Source organism: Semicossyphus pulcher, unplaced genomic scaffold (assembly GCF_022749685.1).
Source record: "Semicossyphus pulcher isolate SPU_LCO1_2020_fin unplaced genomic scaffold, fSemPul1.0.p SCAF_8, whole genome shotgun sequence".
Classification (NCBI taxonomy): Eukaryota; Metazoa; Chordata; class Actinopteri; order Labriformes; family Labridae; genus Semicossyphus; species Semicossyphus pulcher.
The window spans coordinates 22,453,928-22,477,020 of NW_027211759.1; the positions used below are offsets into that span (position 1 = coordinate 22,453,928).

Sequence of the window (23,093 nt, forward strand, 5' to 3'; positions counted from 1 at the left end):
TGCTGCCATTAATGCGGCTTTATTCCGTACAGATCGTCAAGTTTCACACCACAACAGCAGCGCTGGGTCCCTCCTCCATCATGCTCAGATTTGTGAGTCACACACACACATTGAGCTCCCTCCTTGTGAGAATACATTTAATCAGCGAGCAGCAGAGGAGGAGGCTGCACCGGAGCGAGCAGGGATGCTGCAGAGTGCTGACTCCAGCATGTTCTGAGGTGACGTTCCAAACATTTATCAGGGAACTCGGAGGCTGCGAGCCAAACACGGCTCACCTTAAATACCCTTTAGCTTCTCTGGAGCTCTGTCAGGGCTTTAGTTACTGTATTTATTTTGCTCTTTTGTGTTGTAGACAGATGTGCACCTCCCATCCCCCTTAAGGAGGGATGATGTCACTGCATAAGCTCATCTCCTCTCCAGGTGGGAGCCAGCTACTCCTCCAACTCCAGCCAATCAGAGGCTTGTTTATACCTGAATCCCCTGCGAGGAGACACGCACATATACTCAACTTCATAGCGTTAAGAGCTGCTGATCTCATCGGCTCATAAAAGAATCCAATTATATTGTTCTTAGCACAGCTCATCCTTTACCGTAAGATGTGCTTCATCAGTGGAGGGTGGAGAATGTGAACATCAGCACTGCAGCAGCAGCGGTGGGGGGGCACGCACACGCGCCTCCCTGCTCCTGCTGCTCCAAGGACATGTATTGATTTGACCTCTTGTGTCTCCTTTCTATGCGTCTCTCTCTTTTATTCTCCCATTCTGACACCAGCTGCCTCCGCCCACTTCCTCCCCTCGCTCATTGATGCACCATCTGTAGGCGACAGGGATGCGTTCAGTTTGGTCGCATACGTTTTAAAGTTGCGTAATAGTGTTTTCCCCTTGTTGCCTCTATAGGATCATGCACATGTGTTTGTTTGCCCCCTCAGCAGACTGATACAGGCCTGGCTCTCATATTTCCTCCCTGCCAGTCTCTGACAAAGGGCAGAGCCTCGATGTGGTTTCACTGTCATCTCAGCAATGCCCTGAGGGCGCACAACATGCATGGCTTTGTCAAGGAATTTCCATAACATGTGCTGCTCTCTTTCCCTTTGTCTCCAATCTCCCCCCAACACCTACGCCCCTTCCTGTCCTCTGTTGTGGCCGCGACATAGAAACACGTGACACCGTCGCCTTGTCTCACCGCTCTGCCTTTAACCTCTGCCAAACGTGTACACACACGGTGTTTTTCGTCTTCATTAACCCCAAGAGACGGATTTATACTGACATCTGTACATGATCTGCTGTCTTCGTTAATTACCTAACAATCGCTACCTCTTGCTGCTGCTGCTGCTGTTGTTGTCTATGAGAGGCGGTCCTGGTGGTTCAATCATGCCTGCATAAAGTATCTTCCTCTGAGAGAGCAGACTTCCTCTCTTGGCAGGAGAGGTGTTGCTCCTCGTGCACACTCTCACGTTGACGCAGCTCCCCTGAACACCTCTGAGCTGATTCGAGGTTAAACTCCTGTTTTTCCACCAGCTGGATTTTTGCTTTGTTTATCAGTCGTCCAGCTCCAGTCACATGTTTCTCTTCACCTCTTTCTTTGCCCAAACCAGGGAGTGACCACTTCCTGTGCCTTCATCTACTCACAGTGTTAATCAAACTCACACAATGGAGCAGAGCTTCCTGTGTTATCAGATGCTGGCGAGATCTCGTCTAGTCATCAGGAGGAGACTTTTCCCCCTCCTTGTTTTTATTGTATTTACTTTTAAACTTTTACTTTGTCTTGTTCCCAAATCCCTGAGTCATCACTATTGAAGATAAAAGATAATATATGTGAGTGTATAATAGCTGTGTTACTCAGCTAGACGGTGTAAGCAGCACTAATGACTTTTTAAATGCATCACAGTGAGTGTGTGTGTGTGTGGGAAGCACTTGGCTGTTTGTACTCCTCTCTGAAAATGTCCTTGCTCTCTCACTTTGACCGTGCACGGGCGATAAGCAGAGCAGCAGATGTGAGTCGGACGTTCTTTGAAGCCAGATTCTCAGAGAGTCTCTGCTGCTGTGACGACTTCGGCGATGCTCCCCCGAGATATCAGCGACTGGTGATGGAGGACGCATCATGGTCTCACACTCGCATCTGCATGGAGAACAGTGTGTCTGACATTAGACGGTCATGAGTGTTTTCTCATAAGCCTGTGTCATTTTATATCAAGGGGGAGAAGAGACATTTTAAAGGGCTGCTACACATTTAGGAGTGAAACTTTTTCAACCTTTTTTTCCTTAATTTTTATTTTAAAAATGTTAAAAAAGCACCTCCAAATATTAAAGTAGTAATCTCGAAGATTTCAGTGTCGTTCTCTTTGGCGGCACCTACAGTGATAAACGGTCATTGCAGGAGCACAATTCCCAGCTGTCCAGACAGTGTTGCATGTGTGACGTCCACAGACTTTTCTCGCTGACGGGGACGCTTGCCTTCATCTGAGCGTCCAATTTGTTTCTTCTTCTTTGGATTTTCACTTATTTTTGAAGTTGTATCTGTAGTCATCGATCTTTTCTTTGTTTACTCAGCCATAGTCGAGTACTCGCAACACTTGCAGAGACCGGAAAAGCAGCCGCTTAGCTCCGCCTACCCTCTCAGACAGACCAACCACTGCTGGCTGATAATACTGCAAATGCAAAGGCTTTCATCAGTGGGCCACAGGCTCAGTCACCATTGTGTTACTTCATTCACAAATCTTTGAGATTATTACTTAAGTGTCAAATAGATATAAAATTGTAGTAACGAGTGTAAAAAGTAATACAAACCTTGAAAAGACACTTTTTACATTTTGTGGATTATTAAACTCTTTGTGAGAATTCAGCAAAAACATAAACCTGTACAACATGTTTACTTTGAGTCAGGAGCTCCAGCCCAGCCAGTTTAAGCCAGGCCTGTTAGGTCATGTACCCAGAGGTCAAAGGGCAAACAGGGCATTGCATGGGGCGAAACAACAAATCAAACACTACGTTGTTGTTGGCTCACATGCCAGACAGTCTGCTGGAGCAGTTCGGTCTGCTGATGCAGGAAATGGAGACCTTTCTCCTGGGAAACAGGTCCCCCTGAACCTCTCCTTTCAACTGTGTTTGTTATTGTTTTGATCACCCGGGCTGAGGGAATGTGGACCTGCTGACCAGGTTATGTAATATACCTGGAAACAGACAGGCATGTGTGGAGAAGTGGACTAATGTGATTTGACTTGTGCTCTTAAAGCAGCGTGTTGATCTTATCAGCCGGCGTTAAACCGTCATTTCTGTCGACCTGATGTCTTCTTTGATCCTGATGCAGGTTGGCTGACGCTGCCACATACCTGCCTTTATGTAATAAAGATTGTAAACATAGTTCACATAGTGTAGTCTCATTTCATAGGCCGCGCTCTGATGGGGTCAGACAGTGATATGTGTTACATGTCGACGGAGTCACTGAGGCAGAGATGAGCTCCGTCTGCTCCACATCAATCACTCTGAGCCGTAGTGCTGGTACGTTTGGTGCTAATTACTCCACTAAAGGAACAGTCTGTACATTAAAGCCGGCGGTCGTGTGCGTGTGTGTTCTGGGACGGCCTATTGGTTTCATCCACATTCCCCACATTAGGAAATCTGTGACTAAACTCCCTCACTTAGGAGGTAATGAGCTGGATCGGGGCTGACATGCATAAAGCGGAGCCACCCAAATTGTGAGCATGGACCCCACACCCTCCTCTTCATGTCTGCATCGTCTGCTTTAAAATCCCCACAGTGCTGTCTCTGTGTGCTTTGCTGCTGTCCCGTCTTCTCGTGGACTTTGCAGCTCAGCTGTGCTGTCGCCTACTTTGCGGGAGTGTTAGCTGAGTTTGACTGGGAGCTGTCGTGCTCTGATCCCCTCTCTGCTGCTCTAACTGTGTGCTTCTCACCCTCAGACAGACCTGGGAGTGTGTGCTGGCAGTACGCTCTTGTGTTGTTGCGTTTTTTCTTAGGACCGTGAAAAGAGCGCTCTGTTCACCTGTAGGACCCATCATACTTCACCGCACAAACACACACATCCTGCGCAAACACAGACGCTACCCGGAGTCCTTTTCCCGCCACCTCCTCGATGCTCCCTCCATCTCTCCTTGTACTGCATGGAAGTCTTTCTCCTCCATCCAGCCCCCTTTCACCTTATTCCACACACACACACAGACTGCCTCTTATGCTCCTGAGCAATCAGTAGCAGATGTGTGACCGCAGCCTTCCCTGCGCCTCCTCTTTACGTCACAAACCCCCGTCCTCCTGACCTCTCCTCGCTTAGCGGTTTCACTCAATAACTGCGACACTACTCCTTTATGTATTTTCACTTCTCACACTTTGTTTCTCTTATATTCTCCGTGTTACTCGGCCTCAGCCGTAGCGGAAAGTAACTCGTTACGTCTTCAAAGGAAGCAGGCGTCTGTATGGCACGGTGCTGCTTCGGTTTCAAGTGTCACACACACACAGAGCGTCTACACCCTTATTATAAAACCAGGAATGGAAAAGTGAGTGTAGCTGTGAGGTAAGTTTGAGACAAAGTCTGCAGTGAGAGGCCTTTTCTAAGGGTGGGTACTGTTCGTGGTCAGATTTCATCTCACTTGAATGCAAAGAAAGAGCTCTAGTTGCCTCCAAGCGTCTCCTCAGAGTCAGGTTGCTGCTCTATAGGTTTAGTTTGCCTCTGATGTGAAAGCTGCGCTCATGTACCTTTGATGCCAGCAGGTGGCAGCGTTGCTCACACACCTAAGCTGCCTCTCTGGACTCTCGTGTGCGAGTGTGTGAAACAAGGAATGCTCCTCTCCTCTGTTGTGCTACACTGGAGCTCTAATCTGGAGGTGATGTTTGGGTTTGCTTCAGAAATGTTCAGTATTTTATCTGCAAGTTGGAGATCAGCAAGGTTAGAGTGTGTGTGCATGTGTGAGAGAGAGAGAGAGAGAGAGTGTGTGTGTGTGTGTGTGTGTGTGTGTGTGTGTGTGTGTGTGTGTGTGTGTGAGTGTGTGTGTGTGTGTGTGTGTGTGTGTGTCCTAGCATCAGTGCCAAGTTTTTTATAGTCTTCCCCAGAAAGCTGCATTCTTTTCCTTTTTTGAAGTTCTGGGAAGACGTGTAGGCACGGGAAACGCTTCTGTTTCCTCCAGTTTGGCACGAGGCAAAACACATGAACACACACACACACACACACACACACACTTATGCACAAGTTTAACAACTCCTTTATGATCCGAGCTGTTAGTTTTAAGCTTTAGAAGAGGTACTTTTAGTGCACCTGCTGATGAAGATCATGTGATATGACAAAAATCTCCTAAATGGATCGTGCTGTGAGATTGCTTTTTCTAGGGATGCATGGTTACCTGCACGTTATTGGTACCTGCAGATAATGGCTTGAAACTGACATATCGGTATCAGCAGACATGTCATTCGTTTGCCGATATTTCCCGCGAACAAAATGCCTTCACATTCACTCGGCTGCCTGCAGGCGATTCCTTCTTTTGTCATGTGATCGACCTCATCGCACATGATGGACTGACTCTGTCGCAGACCTGCAGCCATTAGCAAGACAGACACAAATTACCATCTCTACCTGAGGCCACAGCCACATTCTGGTCGTGCTCTGAACACCTGTGATGCAGCAGGATGTGGTAGAGCAGCTTCCCCACCTGTTTCTCCTTCACTTTGACCACATCTCGGGGACCTTGTCACCTCCATCAGGTCGTCAGCCATTATATCTGAGCCGACCTTGCACCTGAGCTTCAGGGCGGTGTGTGCATGTGTGTGTGCTCTTACACTTGACAGACAGGTGTTTTTGCTACCCAGGTGGCATATTATGGGATCGATGGAGACTCTCCCCAGAGAAGGAATGCAGAGAGGAGGAGTGCGGCGGCGGCCGGGGCATGCTGTGACAACCTCCCACACTGCTCTCTTCTCCTCCAAACTTCTGTTATCGCTCTCGATCGCTTCTTTTTTCTGTTCTGTTCTCTCCCTCCTGTTACTATTCTTACCTTCTCCCCTTTTCTCACTTCCTCCTCTCCTCTTTGTATTCATTCCTGACCCCTTAATGCTGATGTGATAGTGGTTAATCTAAGCAGTGTCCATAGAGATGATGACGTAAAAGTCAGGACAACAGTCTGGTATTTCTCATCTCCTGTCTTCCCTCTTGCTAAATCCCTCTCTTCCTTCACTCTTACCGGTCCCAACATGGCCTCCTGTCTTTCAAACACACTCGGCCACTATCGCTCCAGTACCTGAAAATATGCAGGAACACTAACCTGCCTTCTAACTGGATTGTTAACGCTTGCAATCAGGCAGCAGAGTATTTTTTCCCTGTGTCGTTGCTGCTCTTAAATGGAGCGTGAAATCACACCCGCGTATGTTTGCTTATGAATTGCACATGACTACCTCCCAAACAAGAAAAGTCAAGTCAAACCAAACAGAAAAAATGTCTTGTCTCTTGACCTCCTTTAGCTCACTCTTTATGTTACTTTTTCTCCGTCGTCTCTCCTTTTGTTTAGCCAGGCTATGTGTGTGTGTGTGTGTGTGTGTGTGCACAGAGCGGTGGCATGTCTTTGCATGCAGCCCTTCCCCTACAGGAATGCAGAGCAAAGAAGAGATGGAGCCAGGGAGGAAGAGAGAGCACATGCAATGAGAGAGATAGAGGACTTCAAGGCCTTAAAGGTGGAAAGGAGAGAAAAGGTGGAATAAAAGCAGATAGGAAAGAGTTGGAGGTATACGGTCCACGTTGAAAGGACTTTTATATGATGAGTAAAATGCAGAGTGGTGTCTTAAAGCACCTCATAGAGAGATGCATGATAAAAACATCAAGGTGAAAAAGCCATAACGTATAGCACAGACTGTACTTCCTATTCTGGCCACACTCCACATACGCTTACATATTGCATGCATTGCACACAGTCCAGCTATCTGTGCAGGTTAAAGGGCTGACTCTGGCTCCTTTTCCTTTTCTAGCATCAGTTATTTTTATTCATAGAAGGCATATTATGTATTTATTTTATAAGTTACTGCTGTGGCTGCAGAAACAGCGCTCTTTGTCTAATTAACAAGGTTGGTATTGCAGGGTGGGTCGCCGGGTTCAGTGTGCAGAGTGTCTCCTGGCCCTGCTGACCTTTATCCTGGCCTATAGAAAGCCCCCCTGGCACAAAGACCTTCAGTCTGAGCTGTTTTCACTGGCTAAGACCTTACCTAAACATACTACAGCACTCCCACACACCCGCAACGCGTTGCAAACTGAAGGTCTTACAGAAATACTTGGACCTGCTCTCATTTTGACTCATTCGTTTTTGGGGTTCTAAAGCGATTGGGCGCCCGACACATCCGTCATTTGGATGCCAGCTGTGATTGGCCGGGGATCTGCTTTGATAGGTCCGGGACTGAGCTGTTGCCAGGCCCCAAGGCACATCTGCAGCGGTTGTGACTCATCTCCCGCTGGCCTGGAATCAGAGTTTTCTTTGTCTCAAATAGGTGGAATGTCCGCTGACTTTCAGACCCGACCTGTTGGGCCAGCACCTCTGCTCCACGGCGAGGAGAGCGAGCATGCTGTGTCCAAATGTCCTCCTCGGGTTTAATATGGGTTTTGTTTTAACAGTCCAGTGGGTTTTACATCAGTAGATGGTTAAAACTGGCTCTTTAACATACCAGTGCAACATATTTCTTTCAACACAGGACCGCCTCCTCTCTGCGCTCTTACGTCAAAGCTGTGATGATTAGAATTACTCGCATATTTCTTCACCGCAGTCTTTCTTTACGTTCCCTTATCTGTTGTTTCGATCACTTATTGCTGTAGTCATCGTGCTTATTGTTATTTTTCCACTGTTCAGATTGACACATCCATGTGTGTCACATGTCCAGCAGTGACGTCACGCTGCCTTTATTCCTCCTCCTCCTCTCTTCTGTCTAATGAGTGACTAGTTTTCAAATTGAATCAGGGCCTTTACTGTCTGTGTCTCCTGGGTGGTTGTCCTCTGATGAGGTTAGCACGCTTTGAAGCAGCTTGTTATTACTGATAAAAGTCAGGCTACATGTGGTTTACTCAGGGGAGGAACACAGTGTTGAAGTTTAATCTAATCTACTTGTAGTTGTTTTGATGTACATTATAGTTCAGCCCCGGGGTTCTTATGATAACTCTAAAGGTTAAAAATGTAACCACAAGTATTCCTCTCCCACGAACACATGAATCAAGCTGTTTGGATAAACGCAGCTCCAGTTATATTTGCTTTGCAGCAACATCTGGTGAAGTGGGAGCAGGTGGCAGATGAGTGATGCCATGTCTTGTCTGCCTAGAGGAAGAGAAGGTGACTGTGACGTCAGCAGGGAAGAAAGAGTAAACCTCTGTCCGCCAGACAAAGGAATGCAGCCGTTGGTTTCCATCCGCGTCACACGTTGCGTAAGAGGGTCCAACTCGTGCAGCTCAGTGGCACCGTCTCCTTCTCCACCTGCTCCGTTAGCCCGCAGCTCCCACAACACGACAACCTGCAGGTGTGACTACATATTACCTGTTTAACCAAACAAAAGGTCACGTTAAAGTTAAAAGCCAGCTGCTCTTTAGCTTTCATGCCTGATTCATTAAAGCACTTTGTCCGCTCTGCAGTGAATGCAGAGGCCCCGGCCCCCGGCCAAGCCTCAGTGATCCTGAATGGATGTCTTCTATTTTCAGTGACCGCACGGATCCAATAGTTAGAGCAAATTAATGGAAAGTTCCCTGAGCACAAGATTTCCATTACGGCAGTGGACTGCTTTCTCTCAGGTGGTCACAAGTAGCACATGAGCCTTCATGTGTCCACTGTAACAACAGTTTTACACTCTTTTTATGCTGTTTGATATACTGTTCTATTGTGCTGGATATTCTTTTTTAATACGACAGATTCATTTCTATAAGTTAATATATTAACATGTTTTTCTACAAAAGCCTTTTTCCTTTTTTAGAATAGAGGTTCTAAAAACGATGGTCTTAACAAAAGCAGGCATATTAGAAGTTTTTCAAAATAAAAGTCTAAAACTGGCCAAATCAGAAACTTGTTTAACTTTTTGGAAAACAAAAGTTTAAACTGAGAAAGTCGTTACATTTCTGGTCAAAAGACCCCAGCCCCCCTGCACCATAAGCCACCCTCACACCTGGTCACAGGTCTCCTCATCAGCTCACTCACTCACCTGCTCACACCGTCACTCATTAATGTGCTCACTCACACACAATCTATCACACACACACATGGCATGTTCCCCCCTCCCCTCCCGCTCTGTTCTCTGTATTCTTTGCGGGCCGGGCAGGCTGATGCTATATTTAGCACCGAGGGAAAAGTCAGTGCCCTGTTCTGGTCTCTCTCCCCTGCTCCTCACCTCTGCTGCTGCCACAGCGGGAATCACTGATTGGTGGGTAGAGCCGACTCATCCGGGGGGCCCAAACTTCAGTCTGCTGTGCGCCGTTAGACCAGGCTCGGACTACAGAACATTTAAAGTCCAGACTGTTTTAAAAATCTGCTTACATTAAGCTCATAAGGAGAGACTCTCTGAACAATACAGTTAACATGGGGTGTCTTCACTTTAGCAGGAACTGGGAGTGAGATTGTACCTGACCGTTTTCTGTCATTAGCAGTATGCTATCTAGCATTAGCCTCAGGGCTTTACTGTTCGTCGGGGAAAAAAACAGCAGTTCTCCTTCTCTCTCTGATTGGCTGTTGTGGTCCTGCTTCAAACGTACCGACGTAATCATCCAGATTTTAAATATCAAGCATGTTTGATATGTTCTGCGCTGCCCTGATGAGTCTTTGAGCTGTTTGGGAGGTTCAAGATTGGATCTGTAAAACCCAAACATTACCAGATTATCTGAACCAAATATTGGCACCAACCAAAGGCCCAAATCAGATTCCTCCCTTGATAGTCAAGAGAGATTGGTCATCAGGAAGGCAGTCGGTCATGCAGGATGAGGGTGCAGACCCTCTGTCCCTTTGAATCTGTCAGATTACTTCTTCGGATCCTCTGAAGGCTTTTAAACAGAGACAAGCAGCGCCTCAGAGGGTCCAACAGTTCACAGTAAACACGCTCCACTGGTATGTCTGCAGACATTACACACTCAAGTTATACACTCGCATACATACATGCAGACATATACACAGTCCTCCCATACAACACCCTCACAATCTCCTTTATCTTGCTCACCTGTCTACTTGCACCCGCATGTGAGGAGTGCACATAGCTGCACAGATCCCACAGATTAGCGTGTCTTTGTGTGTGTCCAAGCTGCATTAGCCAGCTGCTCAAGTTTTTTCTCACATCTGCAGCTCCTCATGGCCCCACGAGCTCCGTCTGAGGAGACGGAGAGGAAAACCAGACGTTTAGAAGAGAAGGGGAGACAATGAGAGGGAGAGGCGAGCAAAAACAAACCAAGAAAGGGAGGAGAAATGTGTGAAGAGAGCAATAGAGGAGAGAATAAGAGAGGATGTTTGTTAGGCGGGAATGATTAGAGGGAAGAGGAGCGAGGAAATGATAGTTCCGTAACACAAGATGTAATTTTCTCATGAGCTGCTTCACTCCCTTTAGTCAGTGTTCATTTCCTCTCTGTTGACACTTTTAAAATAGATTTTACAACATACTTTTCCATCATGTGAAACTCTTAAAATTGTTGTTACACACAGTCCCCTCTGGTGAAGCCTTTCCCCGCAGAAACTCTTCTGAATCTGTCTTTGGCTCTCAAACAGGCTTCGTTTGATTCCCTCGCTGGTTCCTCAGCTTTGACATGTGTGAACACGCCTGAGTGCTGCCAGCCTGCCATAGTTAGACTCCAGGTGAAGTTCATAATCAACAGGAGGAATGTTGCTCCACAGTCCCTACGTGCAAGCAGCGTTAAACATGGCTGCTTTTCTCACACTGCAGGAAGTTACACCTCGTGATAGTACTCGCATATTTAACAGCATGTTGTGTGTAATGGTAAAGCTGCTACTCGGCTAAGATTGATTTTAGATTTATATTCTGTGTTCGGCTTATTTTGTCTACTTTCTTATTCCTGTTATGATTTGACATGTGGTCAACCATCTGGTCAAGAGAAACAACCTGAAGGTTATCCTTTTTGCTAACACTGACACTTAACTGTAATGTGTAACTACTTTATTTTATGAAGAACAGTTACGTTATTTCCCGGCATATTGTCATTAAAAAGTTATGTTACAGTAGGCTCGTAAAATTGTAGCAACACCTTTTTTATTTCATTGTAGTCCATGGTTATGGGCTGACCACCTGTTGCTACATTGTAACTACACTTCAGGGGGACGTTCAAACCACGTCCACATGGGCAGATTTTGACGTCACCTCATCCCGCCCACTGAGTCCCTGTTCTCTTCGCCGATTGGACGAGAGCTGACTGAGGAGGCGGGCCCTCTGAAAAGTCCTCACTAAGTTTTTCTTTCTGCTCTACAGTAGTTCAGAGTGATACAGAAATATCAAACCCAGCCGTGAGTCGCAGAGAAGACATCTGAATAACCTGAAGGGGAGATATTCTGACTTCTTAACTTCATGTTTTAAGCTATGGTCGGAGATTATTGCTCCTTTTCTGTAGAAAAGACGGACATGCACTCTCAGAGAAACTCCAAAAACGGACTAAGTTGCAAAATGGTGCTTCAGGCAGTCGGAAAAGTACTAAGGTAAAACTCAGTGCTTACTTTACCTTGACAAAGTGGTGTCTGCTTTTAACGTTGAAGCCGAGTATGTACTGTACATGTGACATTTTTATTTTTATGTGAAGCTTCGAGAAGCTTTTAGTCCGAGTTAATAATGTTTACTTTGGTAAATTTGTCGCTACACGTTCGCCAGATACCTCGTTACTGTATGTTTGTACCAAAGAGGAGTTTTTCCAACGACATTTCATCTTCAGCAGTTTTATTACATTGTTATTGACGTTCAGCTGCTTTAAAACTTAAAGCCACGTCGTCCTCATAATATGTAAAACCAAGTGGAAAAGTCAGTAATTAGCTCCTGTTTGAATCCGGTTTGGTATTCCTCTGTAACGTGGTTTGAAAGATAAGTAGTAGTCTCCTCTCAGCAGTAATTACAGAAGTATTGGGACCCCCTGGTTCCGGGGTCACAGTAATTTACAGGCCGGTGGTGATCGAGGACGTGTTCCCTGAACGCCTCATTCCTCCTCCTGCTGCTCTAACTAACAAGACTCAACAAGAGCAAGAGAAATGTGACACTGTCTTCTCAGTCTAATGAATTATTTAAGACGCCTGTTAACGTTTTAAAGGAGACAACAGGAATAGGAAATTATTTAAAATCACAGAACTTTTTTTGTTTTTTTAATATAAATTGATAAAAAAAGAAGCACCTTAAGGTCAGGGTTGAGCATATCAGGCCTTTTAATCCTAACTAAATCATCCTATACACACTGAAGGCAGCATTATAACACATTAAAATGATTAAACACATAATTTAGAAGCATAACTGAACTTCCATGCATCATACAGTCTGTTTAAACCTTTATATCTCCTACTATTAACACACTGTTCATGCTGTTTTCTCCTAATGGAAAGCATTTTGACCTATATTTGATTCACAAAAGGTGCTTTATTTATCAGTAATGTTTTCTACAATCTAAAGCCCCATAATATGACTGAAAAGACGTAAGACTGAAAGAATGCATGACCCACATAAGAGTGTTAACAGTGCGTTTGTGTGTCATACAAAGTGTCAAAAAACAACAACCCCAGTCAGGATTAATCCCCGTGGTGAATCATTTCACTGAAGAGAAAATACCCATGTCACAGCGGTGGTGACGAGGCAAACGTTAACCCAGTTTACATATGTGTATTTACTAAGCCTGTGTCATGTGAAGAAGACGTGCAGTAATTATGAGTGTGTTCCTCCGGGGGACGGAGCATCCTGTTGATGCTTTGGTTGAAGTTTCCTCTTACCTTTCATGTGTGTGGACAGGTGTGTTTTCGAGCAGCAGCCCCAAAGGGCACATGCCTCCTAATCGACTGTTGTCGGTGAAGATGTGGGGAGGTGATAGTGAGGAGAAAAAATCCATCATCTTCTCTTAACAGATCGTAAGAGGGATGTTATGGAGCGAGTGTTATTGGACAGTATGTTGTTATGTCTGTTGCAAGAGCCGTGACAGGTAGAGACAAGTTCTGCTGCTGTTTCGTTTTTACTGGAAACTCAACCGCCTTTCTTCAGAGATCAGCTGCTTCCAAAAGTAAATACACCTATTAATGTACCTGCCGGAGGGGGACAAAAGGGGGTTTCCATAAGTCAGACGTCTTGAGGAAAAACTGAACAAAAACACTTCATCAAAGTTAACAAGGATGCATAGTTTTGGGTTTTATGAGGGGGTTTGGGGGCATTGTAGACCTGTTTATAGCTCCACTTTTAACCTGTTTCCTCCTCCAGAGAATGGGTGAATTCTCTTGTCTTGGATGCAGCAATGCAGACTGGCAAATATAGCTTTTAACTCAGAGTGAGTATGTAGTTTTGTGTAATCTCGACCCTCTTTTGTTAGCAAAAAATCAACTCTCCCCCCACGCACGCACACACACTCCCTCTTTGTTGTACTACTTGGTTCGTTAGCCTTTCAGGTAACATTTGCCAAGTGTTTTACCAGCGGCTCGTCTTATCTCCGCCAGAACCCCCTCTTTCCTGTCACACACGTGCGTTGTGATGTTGATGAGGCTCCATTATAGCGCTGGCAGGGGGTCCTTACATACTCTGCAGGCCTGAGAGCCACTGAATGGGATTTAGCACAGGATGAGAAGAGGAAGAGGACCGGGCCAGGACTGTGTTGTGTGTGTGTGTGTGTGTGTGTGTGCACATGTTTAGGCCTGCACCCTGGCTACAATCCTCATTTACTGATTTACAGTGCTGCTGACGCCCCTGGTGATGCTCTTGATGAAGAGGTGGCAGCTGTGCCGTCTTTGTTTTTGTATCCGTCTTATCTCTTCTCCCAGAGCTCAAACTCACAAGCAACTACACTTTTAAACTTCAGGAGCAACTTTAGCCGAGCAGTAACCGTGCAGACTGAAGCACTGCAGATCTGAACCTCTGGTTTTGTCCTTCCTTAAGTCTCCTTTTAGCCCCGTAATGGCTGCTGTGGTTGAGCTTTGCTGTGCTCAGGCCGCCTGCTCTCTTCTGTCTGTGGCTTTTCGGGGAAAAGAGCCATTTGAGTCTATTCAATTTGACTCCTGAAATAGATCAGGAGGCCAGGCTTGGAGAGACGCGATCCCTCTGACTGAAGCTGCTCTTATTACTAAATGGTTCATTCACTCAATTCTAGTCTTATCGGCTAAGATTGGAGCAGCATCCTGTTGCTGTTGATGTTTCACTCTGTTTTTTAAACACTGAATCAGGTCACGGAGTCGGTTGCAACATCCTGAGTTTTGATTGATTCTTTTTCTGACCTATCAGGTGTTTGTTTGACAGTCAGGTCAGTTAGAAGTGTTTGATCTGTCTGGGAAGAAGACCTAGCGGCGTTTATCTCTTATATCCTTATCATGAACACACGGGTTGTTTCCCAATAAAACCGTACTGTATTTTGGCCACATAGTGACAAGAAAAGCATGTCTTTATCTCTCTAGGACAAGAAGATGTGCTCAAAGATGCAAAGAAAACGTCCTGTAGTCTCGACAAGTTCTCCAAAGTTGCTGCAACTGCTCTGAAAAGGAACACCTTGGATCACTTTGCCCTCCTTAAATTGTACGCTTATTTCACTATAAGAAGTTTCCCTCTGAGAGAAGACTTCTTGTTGCAGGGTTACACGTGCTGCTCACCCTCGCAGATCACATTAACTGCATCCATATGCCAAAAGTTAGATTCCTCTGCTATCCGGAGGAGCCAATTCAAGCAACTGTTGTGTAATATCGGGTTTGGCAGGAGCAGCAGGCTTAAAGGGAAAGTCATTACAACAGTTTTGTTAAGCAATTTGCAGAGCTAACTTTTATTCCATCGCAGAGAGCTGCAATAAAACACACAATCCATGTCCTCTGGTCTCACAGCATGAGCATCGGAGTTACAAGATGCATGCTTTGGTGTTGAGATGATAACTAAGAGGGGGTCGGATAGAGGAGGAACACTTATTCTGCAGTGTACGTCTGTAATGTGGCCTCAAGGATTAATTTGAACCAGCTTCCTGTAATGAGACGGGCTTGTGTCGTACCTAAGCGTGCTCAGTATTCCCTCAGTGTTCTCACAAACAGCAGCTGATACGTGCAGCAGGGTGAGGCCAAAGAAAAGCATGTTTGACACACTTAAATCCAGACTGAACCGTGCGGGCCGGACACGCACGTGCTGTCACAAACGCACTCTCTCCGACCAGACAGCGCTCTCTTCTTCTGGGTTTTCTCGAGCTCTCTGCTGGGATCAGACTCGTGACGCAGCTGTTGTGACCAGCTGGGTCGGTCGTGAAAAGGGAGAGGAGGCTACACAGGCTGAGACGTGCATGTGTGTGTACTGTGTACAAGAGGAAAGGTAGTAAGTGAAGACAGTTGGGGGTCGGGGGAGGTGGTGCTGCTGGGAAAAGTGAAAGGGATAAGAGAGTGGTTAACAGACGGAGTTGAACAGCTGCTGTTAGGTCGGTCACTCCTCACCTCAGCAGCACTGACCTCCACGTCACCCGACTATACAGCCCTGTTTCCTTATTGTTTTTTATTGCAGATAAACGCCGGCATGTCTGACTTCCTGCTTCACACCGTCCACCTTGACCTGAGGGTTCAAAAGACATGAGCTTAGCGCACGTGATTTTCCCATGGCTTCTTGTTATTCAGCAGAGCTTGACATGGTTTTCGGGATTGTGAGTCTGTATCTCACTCTGGTTCCTGTTGGTGCCAGGCAGGCTGTGGTGCCCCCCCCCACCATCAGTATGAGGACATGTGCCTGGCTCTGGCCTCAGTTCCCCTCCACCCCTGCCTTCTGGCCTGCCCTGATCTGTCGCTGATCTGGTGAGGAGAAAGAGGCATCTGCTGCCTTTTATGGCAACGACTTGCCTGGGAGAACTTTACCAAGAACAGACAAAGCTGCGAGTGTGAGTGTGTGCAGTGAGACAGGCTATGTACGTACGAGGGGAGGAGTGCTGGCATAGAGGAAGTTTTCTTTATCCAAAAATAAACTAATGGCTCCAGAATTTCACCTCCCTTACCACACAAATGTTTGCAAGAAGCGGAGGAGGAGGCGTTTGTATGGAAAATGATGAAATTGCACAGGGAGAGAGGCAGGAAATAACTCAGTGAAACAGAATGTTTTCAAAAGGAAAGGAGGGAGGGAAGGGCGAAGGAACCGAGTTGAACCTTTCGCAGGAGCAGAACCTCTTTTCTCCGGCCGGCTTAGCAAAGCCTTTGAAAAGTGGCGAGAGCTGACGGTATCTGTGGACGAGGCTCCATCCTCGGGTAAAGCTCTTTCACATGACGGAACATGTAGCTCACAGCGCAGAAAACCACACGGACCACATGAATCTGTGAGCAGGAAGAGGGGGGGGGCTAGCAGGAAGCAGACGGAGATAAGACCGACACGGGAAGGAGCCTGAAGTTTAAAAAAGAGAGAGCAGTAATTAATAAGTGAGAGGTCATGGAGTGAGGTAAATGGGTAGCTGATGAGAGTGGGGACAGAAAGATGAAGGGAAAGGGCAGAGAGAGATGAAAAGAGAGGGCAGGGACGCCTGAGGCTCGCTCTGACCCTGAACAATAGGCTGTTTGGACAGGTGAGCCTTCAGCGTAGCAGAGAGGACACATAGAAATGCCTGCAAGCCCGAAGAAAGACGAGATACAGAAACAAAGAGAGGGGACAGAAGGAGAGCAACAGGAGAGAAGAGGTGAAACAGAAAGTGGACACTCATTAATTATTAGCCAGCGGTGTAATCTGCAGTGTCCTTGGCTTTTAAATGAGGCCAAAACAAGCCAATACCTCCATGAATCATTACCCAGCCAATAGGAACCTGAGCAGTGTCGTGTGCGCGACTCTTTTCGCGCGAGGCTTTTCACAGGCGGTTCACAGCTCAGCATTTCTCCTGACGGTTAAATTAGACGACAGCAGACGCGTAGAAAAAGGAGGGGAACTTAAACATTGACAAAGCGAGGAGCTGTTGCTCTGTGTGCATCCACATGTTGACATGCCTTCCCTTTGTTTGCTGAGCTGGAAAGCAGGGCGACGCTTCCTGGAGAGGGGAGTTAAACTCCAGAGGGCTTTGTGAACACGGTGCTCTGGCCAAGAGGCCTCGTGCTCCACAGTCCTGTCATGTTTTGTAAGTGTTTATTAGTTCCCATGGATATCAGCTGGGCCTGTGTCCACCCACCTCCTCTCCTCAGTCCTTTCTCCCCCCTCTCTGCTTTAACTCCCCCCCTCTAGATCTCTCCTGCTAATCCAGTGATAGTTGCAGCCGATCCTAAGTGAAAGTGAGAATCAGTGTTTATGATCACATTAGGAGCTGGAGCTGCCGTCTTTCAGGAATAAATGTCAGGGGGATTGGGAAGGGAAAAGGAAAAGCAGGAGCCAAGAAGAGCTTATCTGTAATATATAGTGTTTATGCAAAGGGTGTGGAGAGAGGAGGGATGAGAGCTGGAGACAGAGGGAGTGAGTGCAAGACGAGCGGAAATGAGGGTCAACACACGCACAATAAATTCATGGAGCAAAGCGAAACTCCCTTGTCCTCAAACAAACCCAAACAACCGCAGCAGAGCCAAGAAAGAGCGGGGGAAAGATGAAGGAGAAAGTTAGGAACCATTACAGGACGAGGAGAGCCTGATCAAGTTCTCTTTGTTTGTTGTAACTCAGAAAGTCATGATGAAAAAGGATTGTTTGGCAGCTGATTAAATTAGTTTTGTAAAATCCTCCTTTGTTTATTTGTCCTGTAACAAGCTACAACCTTTGACCTGAGATCGCACGGCCTCTGCTGATACAGACAGGCAGCAGGGGCTGAAGGAGGGAGGTGGAGGAGGAGGGGAGGTTACAGCCTTGGAAGTGCGTGAAGTGTGTGATATAACATCCCCGTGCTAAAACTAGCAGTGGAAGTACAAGACGCTGGGGACGGCTGTCTGTGGGGAAGCTATAGAGCTACCTTTAGGTCGGAGGTCAGAGTGAGGGGTCAGGTACAGACAGAGGGCTCTTTGTCTGCTCTGTTTAGGTAGACGTGAAGTCACAGAGAGTTTGTGTTTTTCCTAAAGAGTCAGGAGATTGAGGAGCCTGTTTTTAGGCTGCTTCTTGTACACGACGTTCTGTCCTGAAGCACCTTTTTCCTTTTGTGCTCGTTTGTCCTGCACACTTTGTGTTTGATCAGCGTTTGGCTGGCACTACCTGAATATCTGGTTAGAAACTACAGATGCTTGCTGTCGTGCTTATGCTAGCAGCGAATCAAAGACCTTACATTGCCTCGTATCCGTCTGATTTAACGTCACATTTATCATCTTCAGTCACTCTTTTGTCATTTCCTTAATCTTTTAGTGTTTGCATTTCTCTAACCGCTCCTCTTTTCTTCTGTGTCGCAGGAAGTCGAAGACGAAGCCAAATGGGAAGAAGCCTCCGGCAGAAGAGAAGAAGCAGTACTTGGAGCTGGAGTACACAAAAATCCGCGTGGTGGACTTTGACCTCAAGGAGCTGGTGGTGCTGCCCAGAGAGATAGACCTCAACGAATGGCTCGCCAGCAACAGTGAGTGACTCTCGTGGTAGTCAATGAGGGGATATACTGTATATATATGTAATATAAGAAAGAGATACTTTATTAATCCCAGAGGGCGTACTCTGTTAGTACAAACATGCTACACACAAAGAATTACACACATGCACAAACAGGAACCAATGGACAGTGAGGGTGAGGGGGCTGCACATGGACATGCGCCCCGAGCAGTTGGGGACTGGGGATTCAGTGTCAAGGGCACCTCGGTGTCAGTGCCCAGGAAAGGAACTGATACCTCTCCAGCTACCAGCCCCAATTCCATGCTTGGTACCGGGTCTTGAACCGGCCACCGTCTGGTACAGACTGAGCTCCCGTCTACCCCAAAGTCACTGCTTCAAGCCGGATGTAGCCAAAAGAAGCGCTCCTGTAAATACTGAGCTTGTGAAAGCAATTCCACATGGTCATGAGGGTCATTTTATCTCATTTATTACATACAAATTGAAGTGAATCCAACTTATTTAAAATTTTCTTTAAGAGCTTCCTCGTTTTCCGAGTCGGTATGCTCCTGTCTCCTGGAGCTGAAGACTGACAAAGCAAAGCCTCTAACATGATCCAGGCCTGACACAGCTTTGAGCCTGTTCCTAATAACAACACACAGCTTCTTCAAACACCATCGTTCACCGCTGCTTCTCTGCACTGTTTGAACTCCTTCTGCAATTTATCGTTGTCATTATGAAACATCTTCTGGAGTTCTGTAAGCGCGCTGTATCCTGGCTGCTTGATCTAACTTATGACACTTGTTATGTTTGTCTGTCTCCCGGACTTTGTTTTGGATACACGTCCACAGCAGCCAGGTGCTCGCAAGGGGAAACATTCCTCTCTGCCTTTTATTTAGGAGTGATGAAACTCGGTTATATAAAACAGATGGGGCATGTTTTCACATGTTAAAGTGTGGAAATTTGAAGTTATATAATCTGGCTTGTATCAACATGTATCTAATGCTAATTGGGTTTATGCAGCTGTAACACAAACAAAAAGGCAGAGCCATATTTGATACCCATATTTATTAGGATTGAAATCATTTAATTCTGCCCACATGTGTAAACCAACACTGTTTTTACCTAATATTTCTCCTGATGGCTCATTTTATTAAGCCGGAAAAGATGGGATGGGTCCTGTAGGATGTTACAACATTTACATTGTTATGATTATTTGCCAAGACAGGACATCATCAACCTGTTGTATCAAATTGGAGTCCGATCAGTGAGAAGCTAAAGCTGTTTCCTTAAAGGAGCAATTCTCCATCGTTAGAAGCAATAATATTTGAAATTGGCGCTGTAGCGGTGGGGAAAGTTGTACAAACAGCTTGTAGTTTCGCCCATTCTACATTCCTACAACACCCAGCGTGCATTGCGCCCCTCCCTCTGAAAGGAACATCCCAGCGAGAGACGCTGGAGCGAAATACTACCGTTTTCGCTGTAGGCAATGGCTCAGAGCGGTACAGAATCCAAAATACAACGAGAATATACCGGTGGATCGTCTGAAAAATCTTCGGGTCTGCAGTCTACATTTCAAACCTGGCGACTTTGAGTGAGACGTGACAGCAGAGGCAGGCGTCCTCGATTGAGGAAGTGTAGTTTAGCAAGCACCCTAGCCTCCGCCAGATGACACACTTCACGTAGTCTGGCGGAGGTTTTCCAGGGCCCATTGGAGAAGCGGATAGCGTCCTCCAAAGACACAAAGCGACATTGCATTTTTTCCTACCATAATGGCATTAGCTCCCCATAATAGCATGATAGGACTGAGGTTGAAAATTAGCAAACTGGCCCTATAAAATGTCTATGATGCTCATGTCTCCTAACTCTGTCGCAGGTAGTCAGTAGTAGCAGGTAGAAGTAACTTAACAACGACAACATTCACTACAACACCTAACAATGTGAAGACGCAGGTGAACCATTCCATCCACTTGCATCAGCTCCAAGTTTATAATTAGACTTTTTGATTGATGATTTTGTTTACGAGACACTAACACTGAAGGGGATTTTCCCACGAACGTTGCAAGTTTTGAGTAATTGACTTGTTGCCAAAGAGAGGCCGACAATTCAAGGAATGTCACAGCACAAGAAAGAGTCGCAGGTCTCAAGGTCTAAATCTGACTAAAGAAATGTTTTTGACTCACAGATACATTTTCCCACTCTGAACAGACCCCAGGTCAGCGTCATGCAGCACAACAGGCTGTGAGGGAGTTTCCCCTTTGTAGAAATACCTGTTTAGTTGTAGGTGACTGGAGCAACAACCTGAGTGCTGCTCACATTTTACATTTTTCTCTAAGCCACAAAAACAGTTAAAGAATGTGTTGACCTGATGGATGAGTGTGTGCATGTGACTGTGACTGTCCCTCTGATCAGAGATAAACCTCAGCATGCAGCGCTGCAGGTGTGTCCTCAGAGAACGTGACATCACACACAAGATGCACTTTTATGTTCTGGCAGTATTTTAGTGATGCATTCACATCCTTCTGTGTTTCCCCTCTGTGATTAAATCCTGAACACACTGACCAACATGCTGCTCTCTCTTGTCTCTGCCACAGCGACGACATTCTTCAATCTTATCAACCTGCAGTACAGCACCATCTCAGAGTTCTGCACTGGGGACACCTGTCAAGCCATGACGGCCTGCAACACGTAAGTTATCTGCAACGCTTGTGGTTTATTCATCGCTCACCTGACCTGCCCCATTGGTTAATTCATCAAGAGACGTTTCCCCCGGTCAGCGAGGGTGCATTCAGGTTCTTTAAGTTCACCACGCCGTCCATCTTGTAATATAAATCATACAGCTTTACTCTGCTGCAGCGCGCTGTATGTTTTCCTTACAGCTGTGTTACATTCTGTCCGTGTCTCCACGCTGAGTGTCTCTGCTGCAGCGTAGTTTACATCTTTAAAGTTAATCTTAATCTGAAGTATCTACCACGAGGCTTCAACTGCTGAAGCCCTCTTTCAGGACCAAATTATCTCTTTTTCTGACCCCCCCTGGCTACTATCGGACAACTCGTCAGTTAATTGATTTGATGCTTTTCCAGGCTGTTTGTGCCCAGGAGAAGACATCCTGTCTACCGATCAGGAAACTGTTGATTGGCATTGTGTTGATGATGTCATTATTAGTCAGTATATTTAGTGTCAGGAAGTAGGAGGAGCACTACAGGTCAAAACCAGCAAAAGAATCACGTCATGCGTCAATGTTTTGGGTCAATTTTAATTACAGTCTATTAGCAGACAATCTCCAGACACCTTTAAACCATTCGTCTGTTTTTGACCCTGTTTACTGGTTTGCTTAATCCCAAATGATTCTAACTGACTACAGTTTTACTTCCCTGTGACCCCTGAGAAGCACTAAAAGAGACTGAAGACACAATTAGGCAAAGACCTGGTGATCACACACACACTGCCTAGATGAAGAGCTGTGATCAAATCGTTACTTAAAGAGTCCACCTTTAAACTCAGGCCATTTGGCTCAGGGCCGAAACCTGCAGGTTCACACCTCTCTGAAGTCACCAGACAGATACTTCAAAATGTTCTGAGAAGAATGTCGCAGCTTCTGTTTTTCTCTAAAGGTGCTAAATTGCTGTACTTAAACTTTAAGGATACAACCTGGAGGCCTGTTGCTGCCTCGCTAACAGAGCAGAGGGGAGGTGACTCACTGTAAGGATTTATCGAACTCGTTCTCCCTGTCGGGGCGGGGTGCCGTCTTTATGTGTGAGCAGTTGTTTTTGGAGAGAGGAGTTCATTCCCCCTGTTTATACTGAAGGCTGGAAAAACCTGCTTCCCCACGACACATCACTACGCAGCTACATGCAGCCTGCACGCTCACCCACACACTCGCCTCGCACCAAAAATGACAAACAACACAACCATTGAGAAATAACATATATGACAGATTTGCTTTGAGAGACAAATGTGTCACGAGTTTACCTCTCAGTCAACAGTGGATTTTTCCACTGCTGTCACCTTAAGCTGCTGCTAACACTCCACACCCTGAGAAACAGAAGCAGCTAATGTGCTGCGCCTGCAGTGTGTGAAGAGAGGCGACAGCAGAGCAGATTAACATGTTTTCATGAAAAGGTTACATTTAAAAAGTCAACAGACAAAGCAAACAAAGAGGAAACACACAGAATTGTACTTATTAGTGTCTCTGAGTGCAACTAAATGTTTAAAGATGACGCCCGTCATTTACGATTGCACCCTCCCCACTGTCACCCCACCCTTTCCTGCGCGTGTAGGACCTGGCACCCGCGCCCCCTTCTGTGGTAAAGCACTGACTGAGCCACAGTCTGAGCAGCGTCAGTGCCCCTGCCCAGAGGCAGAGCTCAGCACTATTTTTGGAAGAAAATGTTTCCATGAGCTGTGAGCGAACGGAACCATTTGGTAGCTATTTAGACCCATTTCATCTGGGTGGGTGGAGAGAGAGCGAGGGAGGGGGACGTGTGGTAATGTACTCACACTGTCCAT

General features: G+C 46.2%; 1 protein-coding gene across 4 annotated transcripts in view; it reads left to right on the plus strand.

Moving 5' to 3' along the window:
* The window catches only part of mob2a (MOB kinase activator 2a), a 63,236-nt gene that overhangs the window by 35,914 nt on the left and 4,229 nt on the right, over window positions 1–23,093 (plus strand). For 3 of the 4 annotated variants that reach the window (XM_069685702.1, XM_069685700.1, XM_069685701.1), the window contains exons 2-3: window positions 18,461–18,621; window positions 21,179–21,272. In XM_069685702.1, coding sequence (XP_069541803.1) covers window positions 18,461–18,621; window positions 21,179–21,272 — 255 coding nt within the window. Of the gene's footprint in view, window positions 1–11,432; window positions 11,642–18,460; window positions 18,622–21,178; window positions 21,273–23,093 lie in introns of those variants that run through there. The other variant, XM_069685699.1, reaches the window with a different exon arrangement.